Source organism: Bombus terrestris, chromosome 11, assembly GCF_910591885.1.
Source record: "Bombus terrestris chromosome 11, iyBomTerr1.2, whole genome shotgun sequence".
NCBI lineage: Eukaryota > Metazoa > Arthropoda > Insecta > Hymenoptera > Apidae > Bombus > Bombus terrestris.
The window spans coordinates 9826191-9842695 of record NC_063279.1 but is presented as its reverse complement, the minus strand read 5'-3'; the positions used below and the strand labels follow the sequence as shown (position 1 = coordinate 9842695).

At 38.2% G+C, this 16505-nt stretch overlaps 1 protein-coding gene across 1 annotated transcript; it reads left to right on the top strand.

Annotated features, from left to right (window-relative positions):
- Nucleotides 1-1780: 1780 nt before the first annotated feature.
- Nucleotides 1781-15336, top strand: LOC100650213. Its single transcript, XM_003398907.4, has 5 exons — nucleotides 1781-3132; nucleotides 9080-9285; nucleotides 9829-10236; nucleotides 10798-11099; nucleotides 11528-15336. Exons 1-5 carry the CDS (start codon nucleotides 3054-3056, stop codon nucleotides 12177-12179), a joined length of 1647 nt encoding a protein of 548 aa, XP_003398955.1. The 5' UTR covers nucleotides 1781-3053; the 3' UTR covers nucleotides 12180-15336.
- Nucleotides 15337-16505: the final 1169 nt, after the last annotated feature.

Here is a 16505-nt window from a genome sequence, read left to right as displayed (position 1 = left end):
CAAAGGAGCAATCGTAGGCTCTCCTTTCTCTCCAGACGATAGGAAGACAGTTCACTGAAAACAGTTTATTATTAATAGATATGCCTTGCTTTCCCGAGCGAGTTGCCGGCTTTATTTCGAGGTTAGTCTGTACTGAGTTTTTGAACCGTACGTTTTATTCTCCTTGCTGCGTGGCCCTCCCTCCCTCCCCGTGCCCCTCCCCCTAGCCCCGGCCCGACCATTCCTTCCTCAGCCCCTGCTGAGCGGTTGTCGTTTTCCTTTTGCCTCCTCCCCTCTACTCTTCTCTTAAAAACGAGACTCGCCACCGACTTTCCGACAAAGGAATAAAGAAAAGAAACAACTAGCCACGCTACGCGGTTGAGGATGGCACGGCAAACCGTAGCACAGCACGGCATAGCGTGGCATGGTGGGTAGAGACTTTCCGTACAGGGAGAGCAAGGGGGTACTTGTCAAGCCAATGGCGCAGCTACTCAGGGACCGTGTTTTTCGTTTTCCTGATTTATTGTTATTTCAACGATTCCGATTCTTTGGAACGTTATCGTACGAACAAATTTTCATTATATCTTCTGTACGTAGGCGTTATCGTCTTCCTTGACGAAATACAATAGCTTTATCGACGATACGATATGAATGATACAACAGAAATTTCAATGTTTCACGTTGTTTGTTATTGATTTGTTTTGTTCCAAGAAGGGAGTTATAATCGTTGTGCATATATATCGATTAGTGTAAATTAGATACAAGTTGATGGAAACGTGGAAAATGAATATTAATAGATAAGTAGAAAATTGAATAATGATTTTGACACAGAATTATGTTAACAAGAGACGCGAAAGACCGCTACTGGATCTCGTGTATACATGACAAAGTGCTTTTCGGTAAAGTTCATTCATTACATTGTCAAAGGTGACGCCTATGTTTCTTCTGAAACACCGCTAGGAGATAATAGCGTGCGGGTACAGTCTCCAAAAAGAGTATTTCCCATTTATCCCACTACGCTACTACATTTATGCACTTTAACCTTGAATAATTGAAAAACAAATAGTAAAATGCTTAGGAAGCATGGCATTTATCTCGGCTTTCTCAAATTATGCTCAACTCCGGAAACGCTGCGAGTTTCCTTAAGTATAGTGGGTATTGCCTATTAAAATTTAGAAAGTTATTAACAGTTATTCAAATTTTAATTCTATTAAAACCATCTTAATTTTTGGCCTAATTATCATTCATCCTTAAAACGACAATTAAACGAATGTTTTTGTTACGTAGATCGTTAACAGAAGCAACAGAAGATGTTGTACGATAAATATTCTGCTATAACGTAGCGTCGAAATATTAAGAATAATTATCATTATCTCTGGTGGACGGAAGATTAAAGCGCGGACCAAGTAAAAACCAAAGATGACCCTAAACCATTACTCATCGGTTGAAGTTTGCCGCGACGGAAGGTACAGTAGTCTGGTTGTGCGTCATTCTAACGAATTACGGGATTCTAGCTACGACTTGGACGACGCGACAATCTCGCCCGCAGGAACGATTCGACGTCGGGTCCTTTCAGACAAGAGCCCTGTTTTTCCGAATCCTTTAAAAGCAACTTTCTCCGCGAGCGAATCGGAGCAACGTCCGCGCGCGATCACCGACGCAAAAATCCGGCGAAGGTTTGTTTGCGACCGCGATAATCGAAATACTTAGGAGGCCCCCGGTTCCCTTTTTACGCATGCCGTTCGACGTCGCGGCGTCGACATTTAGTGTCGTCGTAGACCACGTTGAACCATCATCGGCTTCTTTCAAAACCCCACCAGCCGTACGAAGCTATCCTTCTTTGCCTCTCTCATAGACCTTCGCTGGACAAAAAGGAAAGAGAGAAGATCAGGAGAAAAGGAAAGTATACGCGTGGTTAGTACGAGAAAACGAGTACGAAGGTAAAAGGAAGACGGGAGGGAAAGAGATGGAGGTAGAGCAAGAAGGTTATATAGGAGGAAGACGGAGAGAACACAGAAAATAGGATAGGAAACGTAGAAAAGGAAGAACGCGAGAAACAGAAAGAAAGGGAAATAGAGGAAGATGGAATTACGAGAAGAAGAAGGGAATAGAATAAGAGAGACGGCCGGTGTAGTTAGAAGGAGAAGAGAAAGGAAAGGAGACGGATTCGATGGAGTAACAGAGAAAAGCTGACGAAAAAGTGGCAAAGGGAGGGAGGTGAAAGAGAGACGGACAGAAAGAGCGTGAATCGGAGGTTCCGAGCCGCGCCTCCTACCTTCAGGGCCCATGTATCCACGGCTCGGCACTGTTGACGACGCAGCGCCCTATGGAAGGGGAAAGGGAATTACGGGGAACGTGGTTTAGGCAAGAACGATCGTCCGTAGTCGTAGTCGGGCCACGAGTCGAGCGATGTCGTGTGACCGACCTCTCTCGTCGCGACCGCGTTTCTTTCTCTTTCGTCGCTTTTACCTGGATTAAATTCGACACCGAGTGTTGTTCGTTTCGCAGCCACACGGCTGCCTACGTGCGTGTAACTGAAAGTCAGTGACAGGGGAACGAGCATGCGAGCACGAACGTTTCGCCTTTGCGTCGAAAGCACGATAAACAAAAGATAGAAAGAAAAAGACGAGAAAGTTGACTGGGCGCCGACTGGGTCGTAAGTCGTAACTTCAAACGCTGCAACCAACCCTCGAAAACACGTGTCGTTCGTTCGGTGCGTTGTCGCGCACGTCGATCGTTGTGTGATCAACCGATGTCGACCGACTGTTATCAGGAGAGTATGAAGTTCGCGGAAGTGTATTTGTTTTCCAATTTCTAGCAGTGGCTACGGTGAACCGTGCACGGGGGAAATCGGGCACGACGAGAGAACGACGAATGATTGTCAGGTGAAAACACAGCCGTGCTTTTTAACATCGGATACGGCGATATTCGTCGATCGTCATAGTGACATACGGCTGGCTGTTGCGACGCGAAGGAACAGGAAGAATTTAATACGGTGACGAGTTTGGGAAGAAAAATAAAAACAAAGTGGCGGAACAAGAAGCCTGGAAGGAAAGTGTGCGCAACGTTTGTGGATGCATGAGGGTCTCATGGCTACTGGATTCGTAAAGTGGTGGCGGGCAAGGTTCCTCGCTGGCTATAGACCCTTTTCTGGTAAGCTACTATGACGCCTCTCTGTCCTTCTCGCTATCAACTCTATTCGTCTACTTTTATCCATTCGACCCCCGCTTTTTCTCCCTTTATGTTCCTTTTTTGTCATATATACACGTCAAAATATCGATGTGCGTCGAAATCGCCGATGCATGGATAGATCGAGATATACCGTATACGGATTTGTTCGGTCAGGGTCCGGTTATAGGCGTGATATTTTGCCCGAGTTGCGAGCCGCGTGGTGCGTGTTTCTCGATGATGCTACTGCAGTATGACAGAAGTGGATCCCACGTGGTGTTACGTCATACTTGCATTTTTCTTACCCGTTGATCTATAACCTTGTTCTGCTAAAAATTTGTCTGTTAACTGTCATTGGTTTCTTATTTTTCGAACAATTTGTAGAGCTTTCGAATATTTTCTGACGCAATTGAATGATAAATATTTTTATTATTTTCCTTTTTTCTGTTTCAATTAATTATTGAACGTCGCATCAACCACTTTTATGGGTTATTACCGACTCAGAGACGAAATTTACAGTTTGTTATACAGTTTGGTATTACTTGATATTATTTGGTACATATTTTATAAATTCATCGATGATGTTATAGATTCTATTTAGACAGTACGTCATTATACTAGTTGTATAATATTTATGTAACAGTATATATAATCGTTTATGAATGTTAAATATTAGTTGAAATATAGTTGAACGTGCAGTTACTTATTTGTAAACTGTAATAATAATACAAATATATGTTTTGTTTTATTGTTAGTTTCAAAAAGAGTAGATAGAAATAAGTTGAATAGCGCTTGAAATACGCATTGACACTTATCATTTTTAGTTTCGTATGTGTAAAATATTGTAAGCGTGAAGATAAATATTTGAATGATTGATATTGATATCGAAGGCGGCACTCTATCAGCAAATAACTACTTTATCGTTACATGGTAACGATCTTTCAATAAACTAAAAAAACATTTACATAATATGTATAGATACTATAAGAAATAACATAGTCATTTTATAAATGCAAATAAAGATATGCTATGAAAAGAATGCGCCATGTATTCTATCAAAAACCACTGGTGAATTATTTTTATACTTTTTAACTATGATATTCTAAAGAAAAAGGTGGCAAATTTTAATATTTACTATCTTACTTATTTAATTTTACTTTTAGTTATTCGAAAAAAATTTCAGTGCAAAAGGGATAACAGTTTCTCAGTTGTATAAATAACACTTAACATGTCATTAGTCCATAATTTTTAACACTTGTAAACCTACTTTAATGAAACAAACATAGCTATGTATGTTCCACCAGAAGACTAACATCTACTCGTAAGATGGAGGGTAAAAATAAAACGCGCTTCTAGTTAGCCGCGTTCCAGAATTCGAAAAATTTTAATTGATACAGATCTTCGTTCGCATCTTGCAAGTGGATCGTTCAGAAATAAAGAGTCGCTAGTTTAAATAACAATTTAAAAACAGTAAATATTTCAATAAAAGTCAGATATTCCATGATATTCGATAGAAAATTTGTTCAAATTAATCATTTTATTCGTCAGTATAATAAATATTACTTATTATATTTCCGTAATGTTTCACTTTCATATTTTATATTCACTACAGACAAAATCAAATTTCATTTCATTCCGAATATTAGTATTACGTAATCTACGAATGGTCTCTTACGTTTGTCATACTGCAAATCAAAGCCATGCAGACTCACTGATTAAAAATTATCGTATTAAGAGAAAACAAAAGTCAGAAAGGGACAAAAAAGAGAAGTAAAAGCAAGAATGAACTAACGCAATATTTTTCCATGTCGTCTATCTCTATTCTCTGTCCTACAGTCGCGTCGTTGGGAAGAGAAACTGATCGAAAATCGTGGAACAATTGCTGGGACCCGTCTATGGGTGAGGCGCGCGGCTCAGCGAATCCCGCTTTTGAAGATCGGCCGATCTCGGGCTCTCTTACGGCGTTCCTCTTTATGGGTATTTTCTCTTGCGTCGCGGGGCAAAATTTTCATACGAGTCGAGAGGCGAATGAGTAGGAATAGGGAAAGCTGTTGCGTCGGCAAATGATAAAAGTTACGAGCCGAGCAAACAGAAAGGGGTGATATACAAAGAAGAAAGCAGAAGCCGCTTGTGTCCCGCTCCCCCGCTGCTTTTCATTCAAGAGGGCGCAAAAGCGGTACGGCACACACGGTATAAACACACGCGCGCGCTCGCGCGCTCTTTCGTACACAGCGTATATATAGTACTACAGACTACATATACACGTACTATAGATTATACACGTAGCTGCACGAGGAGGAGGGTCGCGCGTCAAGGGTGGAGTTTAATTATCGAGACCTTGCAAGTTCGTTACATACATTAGTCCGGTGGTTAGATAAAAGGCGTCCATGGCTATTCTCTATTCCTTTGATATCAAAGCAAAGATTCTCTCTCTCTCTCTCTCTCTCTCTCTCTGTTCCCTCTTTCTACCCGTTCCACCGTGGTCTTCGCTCTCTATCTCAGTTTCCCCTTGTTCTTCCTATGTTTCTTCCTCTTCCCTCTGTCACGCTCTTCCCGCTGTTTCTCTCTTTCGCTCTCTACCATTCTTTGTCTCCCTTTTTTCTCCCCCGGTGCGTTCAGTGTCTTGGGTCTTTAACGCTCGCCCCACGAAAGAGTTACGGGCGTAATTACCACACGGCAGGTATCATTATACGCGTATATGCGTCCGTTTCTTTATGCAGATACGATTATCCCGCTTTTTCTTCTCTTTCTCTCTCTTTTTTTCTAATTTTTTGGTTTTGTTTTTTCCTTTTTCTCTCGTGTTTTCTTTTATCTCTGCCCTACTTTCGGTTTTCCTTGTCTCACTTTCGTTATTTCTTTTTCCTTCCTCGTTCTCTTTTCTGCGCGCGTGTGCAAGCGTTTTCTCGTCGTTTTTTCCCTCCTTTTTCATTCTTTTTCCCCCCGTTGGTCTCGAGTAATTGAAATTAGCGGCCGGCTTCGTTTATTACGAGTTTCGTATCGCTAATTATCGTTGCTTCGCGGTCCCTTTGATGCCGACGTTTTTAAGTATATATTTTACTGGAATCACGCTGCACCGGCTTAATGATGTATCGCGTGAATTAAGATAAAAGCGGAGCCTCCTCGAGACCGAAGAGACGGCCTACCATCGTAGAAGGGAAACGTGTAAACGGTGGCCAAAGCACTCGAAACATTCTCCGGCTACTCGGAACTCGAATCGCCGCGGAACTCGTTTTATCGAACCCCGATTATGTATTGAGCATTCCCTTAATATTTTGGTTGATTGCTCGGCCAACTTGCAACAGAATCCGATCCAAGCAACTTAAATGATTCTAACGTTTAGCTATGTTACATTCGCGTAGTTGTATTTTAATTGGAACTGCAATATGTTTTTCTCCTTTTGCATTGTTTTATCGAGTGGAGAAAAAATATTATAGCAATAACAAGGAATTTAGTACTATAATACGATGAAATACTAAAAAATTTTTAATTACTAAAATAATAAAAATTTAGAACTAACAGGAACTGTACAAAATTTGTAAACGTTTACCTTTTCCGAAAGAAATTTTTATTCTGAATGTTCTGAACTGAATTTACTGAATTTTCTAAACTTTTGCACCTATTGCAAAACCCCCGTAAAATTCTAACATGCATCTTCAATATTCATTGATCAATAGTCCGAGCAGTAATTGCTGACAGTTGTTACAGCTTGTTCTTTTTACTATGGCTGGATGTTGGACGCATGTAGGACGACCGCCTATTACAATCCATGAATTCCAAAAGAAATTAAAAGCTTTCCCTCTTAATTGAATTGCTTATTGCGTTATACTGATCATTACGAAATAAGAAAAGTGTGCACCAATGTGTGTAACGCTGCGTTAAATTACACCTCTGTTGTTTCCTTATTTATTTATATCTTTATCATTAGATCTTGTTAATCATCATTGATACTGACAAATTAGTATTATGATTGACATTGTTTGATAAGATATAAAACAATTAAATTGACAAAAATAATAAGCTAAGCATCTTTTTCACAGATAGGTTTTCATGTGTTTCATAAGAAAAAAAGGAAGATGAAATCTTTTTATATCGGCGTTCAATTTCCCAACTTTCGATACGTGTATACGAAATTCTTAGATATAGAAAATCCTTTGAACAGTTGTCCCTACGTGTGTGGCGAGGTCCATTAGATAAAATCTTTACTTAAGATTCTCTTTTCCTTTTACGTTGTGGGTGGGAAAGAGGTCGTTCCAAATTTATTGCTCCCTATCACTCCTTTACATTGATCTTGCCATTCAAATCTTATCGTTCTACATTTACCACCAACGAGTATACGAATTAACACCTTCTTACTAAATACGTAATAAATAACTATTTTTATTAGCGAACTTGGCGAAATTCTTTGTACGAAAAATTATATTATAAAAATTCCAAATTTTATTTTGCCAATTTTCGAATATTCTTCTAGATCTAGAATTTGCATATCTTACAAGAACAGGTATTAGATATGGAAACACTCTATAATAATATTCCATCGAATACACAGCGTATAAAATATTTTATGTTTAATTATATAGTTTATTCGATGCAACCGTCCAGGAAATATAATGCCGCGGCTGCTTTAAACGATTCATTTCCTCTTCTATCGTCGGTGAAAACTTTAGAAATTTTGTAAAAAGCGGCGCTCCATGTACCGCATCATGGCGGACGTGTCGTGTTTCGTAGATGCTCATTTATGTATGGTAGTTGCGCAAAGATATCTTTTCAGTATTTCATTTCGTAGAACGCTTTTACACAGGCGTCTAGGTAACGGTAAACGGCAGTGTAATGCAGACACATTAAAGATACATTACACTTCCTTCGGCGAGTGTGCAAAACGTTTCTGAAATAAACGCTGGAAATGGATGTGTTCTCGCCATCCCTTTCAGTGGAACTTTCGTTAATTCGTTCGCTCGCTTGTTCGCTCGCACCGCGCGAATAATTTCGGCCGAGCAATAGACCGAATGCATTAAAGATAATTGCACTTTTATGCAGGGAATCCGGTCTCTCTGTAATTATGAAACAGCAACCCTTTGATCTGTAATTTACGCGTTTAAACGCGTTCGCATCCATCAATTTCTAGACACGCTTCCGCCGATTAAAATTTTTCCTCTATCATTTTTTGCTCGATTTTTCAAATCTTTTTAACGCCGTCGACTCTTTCTGTTTTCATCTTATTCTCATGCCTATCTTCTATTTATTTTGTTTCTGGTCTTTATTGGCTCTTCCCTCTTTTCTTCTTTTAAAAGTCGCAGTAGATTGGGACACGTAAAAAACAATCTCGTTGGATTCGATTTAATGTGAAAAAAACGTGACCGTGAGATAGGTTTGGCGATCTGTTGTATTTATTTCTGGTGATTCAAAGTTACATCCCCTTCAAAATAGTCCGAAAATACTTCCTACACTCCGTAACTTAAGTACCGAGTGGCACTCAGAAACTGACTATAAATATAGGCTTTACCGTGGAGGATGTTACTTTGATACCTTTGAGATTCTGACTTTTGTTTACGAGCGATGCCGCCGCTCGACCGTAGATAACAGTTTCATTCCCTTTGATGAGAACTTCATGCAGCGTAAAACAAAGCTATGAAGAGGAATATGTTTAACGAGCTAGCGTAAAACGAGTAGAACCACTCTGATCTTATAATTATATTAAGCTTCGTTTTCATAAAACCAGCATCTCTTTTCAAATAAAATTTCATTCGTTAAAATATCAGTGTAATCCACTTGTGCGAATATCGACGATTATTATATAACATACAGTATCATTTGCATAGGGTTTCCATAGCTTTTGTCGTAGTTTATCTTAAGATAGTTAGAGGGTGGTTAAATATTGGTTAAATCTTTGGTCCATCCATTTATTACTGAGAAGTTAACGATCGTTTGGTTACAGTGGTTGGTAATACGGAAGGCAGCGACTCGGAGGAACTTCTTGGCGGTGTCTCGGCACCTCGTAGCGGTTCGCCACCGGAATCCCAGCCAATTCTATTAGAAACAGAGGCACCACAGGTCGCGGTTGACGCTTCCACCAGTCCTACACCGGCCACCGGAAATGACGAGCAGCCGAGCGCTAGTACAACGAAGCAACTCAGTTTCGAGGTATTATTAACTGCCTTGCTTGTTAAAGAGGAAACAATAGAACATATGTTTTTGTTGTGTAACGACTAGTTTTTAAATTTAAAGAACTCTTTTTCGAAATTAATCCTCGATTAACCCTCTAACACCATATTTAATCTTTTATTGCAAACATAAAGATAGTAGATCTTTTAGAACAAATTTTGATCTTCTAAGAGATTGAACTCTTCTTCTTATACAACGTAATCGATCTTTACAGCAAATCCGTATCATTAGATTCTTTGCGATTCAAACTCGGTATAAAATATATTCTCTTGAGCTATAATTTAACCTAATATATGTATCTAAGTATCTTATCGAACTTACTAACTTATCGCGATAAGATACGAATGGAAGATAATAATAATTTAATGTATACAATACGTGTAATATATAGAATCAATAATAAAATACTGCTCAGATCGCAGACTCTGCACGATTTACATATTCCAAGTAATAACATATCTCATCCTATCTCTATTTATTATTGACTTGAAACCTTTATTACTCAAGTTGGTCCGGTTGCAGGAATTCGAATGCGACGTTTCGGTAGCGGAGGGTGACCGAAGACGGCAAGAATTCTCTTTCACCCTGTACGATTTCGACGGCCACGGGAAGATAACAAAGGACGATATAGCTGGCCTGGTTACTACCATTTACGATACTCTGGGCGCTTCTATCCAGGTACCACCGTGCGGCAGTAAGACGATTAAGGTGAAATTGACTGTGTCGCCAGATCAGAGAACCAGCCAGACACGATCGACTGGCGGTTGTTTGAACGCGTCCACGCAGCCGGCTGCTGCTACGAGCTTTTCCGGAAATTCGTCCTGCTGCCATTTAAAGCACGCGTCCTGCAACAATGCCGGGACCCATACTGGCGCGCATGGTTTACGTAGAGTTCCTAGAAGGAGAAGGGTGCCACGACACCGTTGCCAGGTAAGATTGATGCCCCTACGAGGCGAGGATTCGAGGCTTTGGGTTTTTATGGAGCCGCGTCTCTTCTTTCGTAACCCGACAATTCTAGAAGCTAGTGGCGGATTTATCATTTCTGCCTTTCGAGATTTATCGTTCGCGGGATGGGAGGGGGTCTGTTCTTTCTGATTCTTTCTTTATCCGTTTTTCTCCCCTATCCTCCTTTTTTTTATTTTTATTATTGATGTTGGACAGATGTAACAGGGGTCCTCGCGGATTGCCTTTTTATTGTTGGGGTGTTCGAACTCTCGGAATTCTGAATGAAACAGCTGCGCGTTGTTGTTTGGTAGTTATTTGAATCTTGAAATGTAAAGAAGATAAGTTTGTGATAGGAATTTTTATATTTTAATGTTAAACGACGCCAGATTAATGCGCAGGACAATAAGTACATATCGATAAAAGTATGTTTTACGTAGCATACGACAAATATCAAAGAGTGTTTGTATATTTTTTAAATGATGTTATTTATAAGTAATATTACACATCCGATAAATAAAAATATGTTATTTTTATATGCTGTTTTAGAACGAAGAGAAGGAGGTGGATACCCACAGCGAGGATGACGGTGAAAACGCACGAACAAATCGAATAAAGCAGGAGGAATTACGCAAAAGGGTGGGGCCCGTGCCTCATTTACCATCACCCTATTCCAATAGCTCCGAGGGTGATATTAGCGATGACAGTGATGTTTCTCCCGCAGTTTCCCCCTTGACGCCACTTCTCACGACTAATCAACGAAAACGCAGTGGTGCCCTACAAAGGCAACAGCTCTTGGAAATTATTCAGGCGAACATGGAAAAGAATAATCTCAGTTTTCATACATCAAGGTACGTCTTTCGCGTTCAATCGCATAGAAAATCGTATGGCGTGCTCTTGAAGAAAAGGAACTATAGCGCAAATAGATACATATTTCAAATAGAAATTCCTAACAAGATTATTCCATTTCAATAGTCTTATCTACATTTTCTGATATCTCGCGTAAATATATGTCGCATATGTTATGTATAGGATACATAATACAGATAATTTTTAATGAGTTAAATCGATCTTTTCTTAGAATCTATTTTTTTGGTAGTATTCGCAAAAATTTGATATATTCACGTAAAATATAATATTTCCTTTTCCATCGGTAAGATTTCTTTATATTAATATCATCAACCGAATATATGCTATAACAATAACTAAATTTAAAATTGTTATTTTCTGTTCGCTCGAAGAAAATAATAAAAATATGATAACTCTTCTGACACACCAGGAAACGACATCAGAACGAGCAACTGCGCATTCCATCCCAAGCCCCACATGTCGAGGCTTCACCTTACTACAATCAAGATTGTCGTTCACCATCGGAATCTCGGCCCACGGCGACAGCTTACCATAAGCCTACTCGGGAAAAGCCTCAGGGTTTCACGTCGTTCTCCAAGGTACCTGCGAAGCATAGGGGGAATCTGAGGAAGACGCGAGCACACTACGGACTTCAGAGGAATAACACGACGGCGCAACCGCCACGAGCATACGTTCAACCTCAAGTTTTACCGAGAAATGTGATCAGCCCGAACGTCTATACGGATCAACAAACCACTGCGCCAGCTAACGCGAATCGTAATGGCGGCAATCTGATATCGAACAATCAGCACCCTATTAATCAAACTCCGACCAACAATCATAACGTTCAGCGTAACGAGACGCAGTTTGGTCAAACGCCTCAACAGTGTGGTAAGTCGAGCAAGAAACATCAACTGAAGCATGCGACCAGGGAACAGGATCAGGCCAGAGCTATGGTCCAAGTCGTTCGTTGGTTGGAACGAGAATTTTCGCAGAACGCCGCTGCGAGCTCCGGTAGGAAGCACGTTCACGAACATATTCATCATCATTACCATCATTACCACACGGAGGCGCTTGTTTGATTCGTTCTTCGTTCGAGGAGCTTTTGCGCGAATGCAACGAGATTCTTTGGTGATTGCATTAGTCCTCGAGCGATAGGGTGGAGACTGAGTGATCTGTGCTGTTCCTTAAAAGATCTTTTTCTGATTGCCGGCTGTCAAAAGTCTGTCGATCGATCCATTATTATTTAGCTGTAGAGTGGACCGTTGGAAATTTAAAACTATATTCTGTTTTCTTCTGTTTTTACACATTCCTACAATAATGATTGTAGCGATTGAAATGAATATTTCACAGTTAGAATAGAAATCGAATTCAGTCGTTCATCCTATGATTTCCGAGGATCAGTGAACTAAAAACACACCTACAGCCAAACTTTTGTTGATCTATTCCTACACAATCATTGCGGTTTGTACATTTCTATTCGTTCGAATGTACTGAGTTCCTGCGTAAATTTTAATTCCGAAATATCGAGATATTCTAATGGAAATTACGAAGATCACTGCCATGTTTCGTTCTTTTTAGAAAGAAGGTATTATCGAACCCGATTTTAACATAGTCGATCAATAACGAACCAAAGCGGATTTTTAAAAATGGATACTCGAATAGCTTTGGATCATTGCAAGTATCGACTAAGCAATGTATCGAGAAGTTTTATTCTTGAGACATGTAATCGTGTTTATATTTTAATTATTTATCGTATGATATAAGACGATCTTTCCTCGTTTACATTTTCAATTTGCAAAACAACGGATATGTATCTTCCTCAATTTGTAATAGTATTACAAGTGAACGAAGAAAATCTAAGATGATGAAAATCTAGACGATACCAATGATCTATTACTATACCGAAGTGCTTATTACGAAGGTTGTTATTTCTGAAATTTTTACAACGTCTCGCTACTGTAATGCTCGATATTTATAGTCATACGCATACACGATAGTGATTCGTTTTTGTACATAATCGTGTGTAAAATATGAACGAAGTCCGACGATTTTATACAATTCTTTAAACCGACTTTTAATTTATTAAGAGGAAATACTTTTAGTTTTCCTTCGAACTCGAATCACGTACAAAATCGTACAAAATCATCCTCCATTCTAATTTACGTGGCTTTTACATATTTTAGTACAAAGTGTAAAGATTTGTTCTACACAGAAATTGTATTTTAATCCGACGAACATACATACTGTTTTGTTTACTATAACAATGATTTTAAAACAATTTACTCAATTAATTTATAACGAATAATGTCATTTTAGACGGAACAGTATTAGTGCGTAACAATAACGTAACCACTATACAGAATAAAGTTGCCTAGCGAGAGTATGAATTGAATTTGTAAAAATTCCATACGTATGCAAAGTAGAAAATCACGAGAACTAGAAAATATTTTAAAGTTCGTGGCGTTGAATAAATACGAAAATAACACTAGGGGTCGGTATGCCCATTTAAGAGACGAAGTGCTTTTCTGACTAGAGCTTTCTTGCTGAAGGTATGAGCGAAGCCTCAAGGAGAATGCCCAAGATCTTATCTTGAACGTTAAGCGTTTTAAAATAACTTTTCTCGGACACTTTCCTTGGAACAATCTGTAATTCGACGAAATGTATTTATTTAACTGAGCTATGAAATAAGAAAATTGTAGATAAATATTTAGTCAAAGTGTCAGGAATATTGGCTGATTGCAAAACTTTGAGCAAGTAACAATTTTTGTTACTTAGCAGATAAATATTTATCGAAAATAATGAATGACTCATTTTATAAATCAATTGAAATCAATCAGCTAAATTTTGTTAATAATTCGATTTTACGCAGAAAATTAATTAAAAAAAAAAAAAGAAAAGAAGAGAGAAGTATATGTCTACAAAGGAAGTAAAATTTATTGATCCAAAAACATATATAAGAAAATAACTTTTACAGAATATATTAGAGCGTTTGCAGTCATTCAATATCTTCCTTGATCTGATATTCAGCGTTGTAATTTTTACGAAAAGTTTTTTTTCTCGTAACGATTACATCGCAAATCGATGGTGCTTCTATATTCCAACGAATACAATAGTATGCCCCGTAATGGCGTTAATCATTACTTCATTGTATTTATACAATATTTCTCGACAATACAAGAAAGTATTAAGGTAATGTAACTGTAAGAAAACAATTATGAAATTTACAATTCTCTGTACGCTATATTTCCAATTATTGTTTCAATTCTGTAATTCAGAAATGACCGAAGACTTGGTAGGAAAATATACGGTGGCACAGAATTTTTGTTCAAGCAAAATCTTTATGTTTGTATAATCTTTCTGTTATATAGACTATCGCTGATAATTATTTGAGGTACGACATAACAATAAAAATTACATAAAGTGAATTCATTGAGAAAGAAATAATGTATTCCAAAAGTTTTTATATTTTTTTTATTATCGAATAGTTCGTTATTGAGGATTTGATTAAAACGCATAAAGTTTTTGAAATGATTACGACTGATGTAATAAATTTAACCCAAGCGTATGAGTGATAAAAATATTATAATGTCAAAAATTAATGTCAACAATTATTATACGTATCTTTTGAGGCGTAACATTGAACATGCAAAAGATTTTCACAAAAAAAAAAGAAAAAAAAAGAAAAACTAAATCTGAAAAGAATGGACTTGTTAAGAGTGCCTTGTCATATCTCTGTTACTACGCAAGTATTAATTATCGAATCTCAATGTACGAAAACGTTTCCTTGAATTTCGATGGACCCATTTATTATTAATTTTCACTAGCAGTATGTTATTAAGCTACGTATTTCTTTATACTAATTTGGAAATGCATGATGCTTAGAATCTAACAACTGAAATTGTTACGGATATTTTTCTATCGGAGTACTCGAGGAAAAAAGGATCATAATTATAATATTTATTAATTACAATAGATATTACTAACAATACGATTAAACTATGACGACGATTGCTACTTTGTACATTTATAAGTCTTGGATGGTGGTGCTGTCCAGCGACATGTAATTTTATATCGATCTTTGTAATCATTGTAGATATTTTGTGTAATGTATTTTTTATTGATATTTATTAAAAACACATTTTGATACTACATCATCGGAATTCATTATGGAATTCTTTCACTCCAGAGTGTTTCATAAAGGAAACCAATAAAATTTCGACATTATTTTCACTTCTCTATGTGCGCTTCTTTTCTACCTCCATATTTTATTCTCATATTTGTAGAAAGGTTTTTGAAAGTCGGTTGAAATCATGGAATGATAGAATGATAAAAATGTATCTTTTAATTGCATCGCGAATAAACTTTGTAAATGCTGCCAATTTTCCTTTAGTGTCTGCGACTAAAACCAGAGGGAGGTTTAATATTCCCTTTAAATTGTTATAACAGAGGAGAAATGAGAATGCTCATGCTCGTAGTTTCAGTTGTTTCACAGTACAGGTGCTGCACCATACGGTCAAGTGATAAAGGTGGCAAATGCTAGCATATACAAGAACCTATAAAATTAGGGATCTGCCATGTTTGATTGCACGTTAGCATAGACAAGAACCTATGTATTTAATAAAGATAGGAATCTGCCCTGTTTGGTTGCACACTAGTGTAGTATCGTGCACAAATGGTCTAAGAAATATAGGGTGAACTATATTGTTGTAAACTGTTAGTTGTGAGTTGTGAATTAACCATTTAGTATTTAGTTCGCGTTAAATAACCATCATGTTCTGTTTAATCCATCGTAAATAGATCTACCGATCAATAAACTCTACCGATCAGTCTCAATTTGACTTTGCAAACCCGATCATAGTCGGAAAAAGAAACGGATCTCTTAATGTTCCTATCGGGGAAAGTAGTAAAGAATGTACGGCACGAGTCCTTCTTGTCTCGAGGATACCGTCGTCATGAAAAAAATTCATTAGACGAATCGGTTACAACGGACATAACCGCGCTAGCGTCGGATAGAGACAACACGAACGGTTGCGATAAGGATTTCGTAGGATTTACAGAATATCGTGCGAACTGTACAGTCGAAAAAATAAAAGCTAGCACGAGTACGTCAGAAAGATACGACGGTGAAACGTCGAAAGTTTTCTTAGTATCTTCGAGCGTGATTTCGCAAATACAGTAGCAGCCAAATCGAAGCAGTTTCGAATCGGTGATGAGATCATTTAAGTTTGTTGACGTAGACTGCGTGATATGTCTATCGTCGAAGCTAGGAATGCGTTAGAACATATTCGGAACCTGTATAATTGTGGATAGCCAGAAAACCGACTTTTGTTTTAGATGAAGAGCTAGGTAGGCGCCAGGTGGAGCGATAGAGGCCCCAAACGATCTTCACGGCGGCTGATCACATG

Bases quoted from the DNA above. Each gene is read 5' to 3' on its own strand.
- LOC100650213 (XM_003398907.4), top strand. From the start codon at position 3,054: ATGCATGAGGGTCTCATGGCTACTGGATTCGTAAAGTGGTGGCGGGCA. The intron at 3,133-9,079 runs GTAAGCTACTAT...GTTTGGTTACAG, and splicing joins TGGCTATAGACCCTTTTCTG to TGGTTGGTAATACGGAAGGC. The intron at 11,100-11,527 runs GTACGTCTTTCG...CTGACACACCAG, and splicing joins CTCAGTTTTCATACATCAAG to GAAACGACATCAGAACGAGC.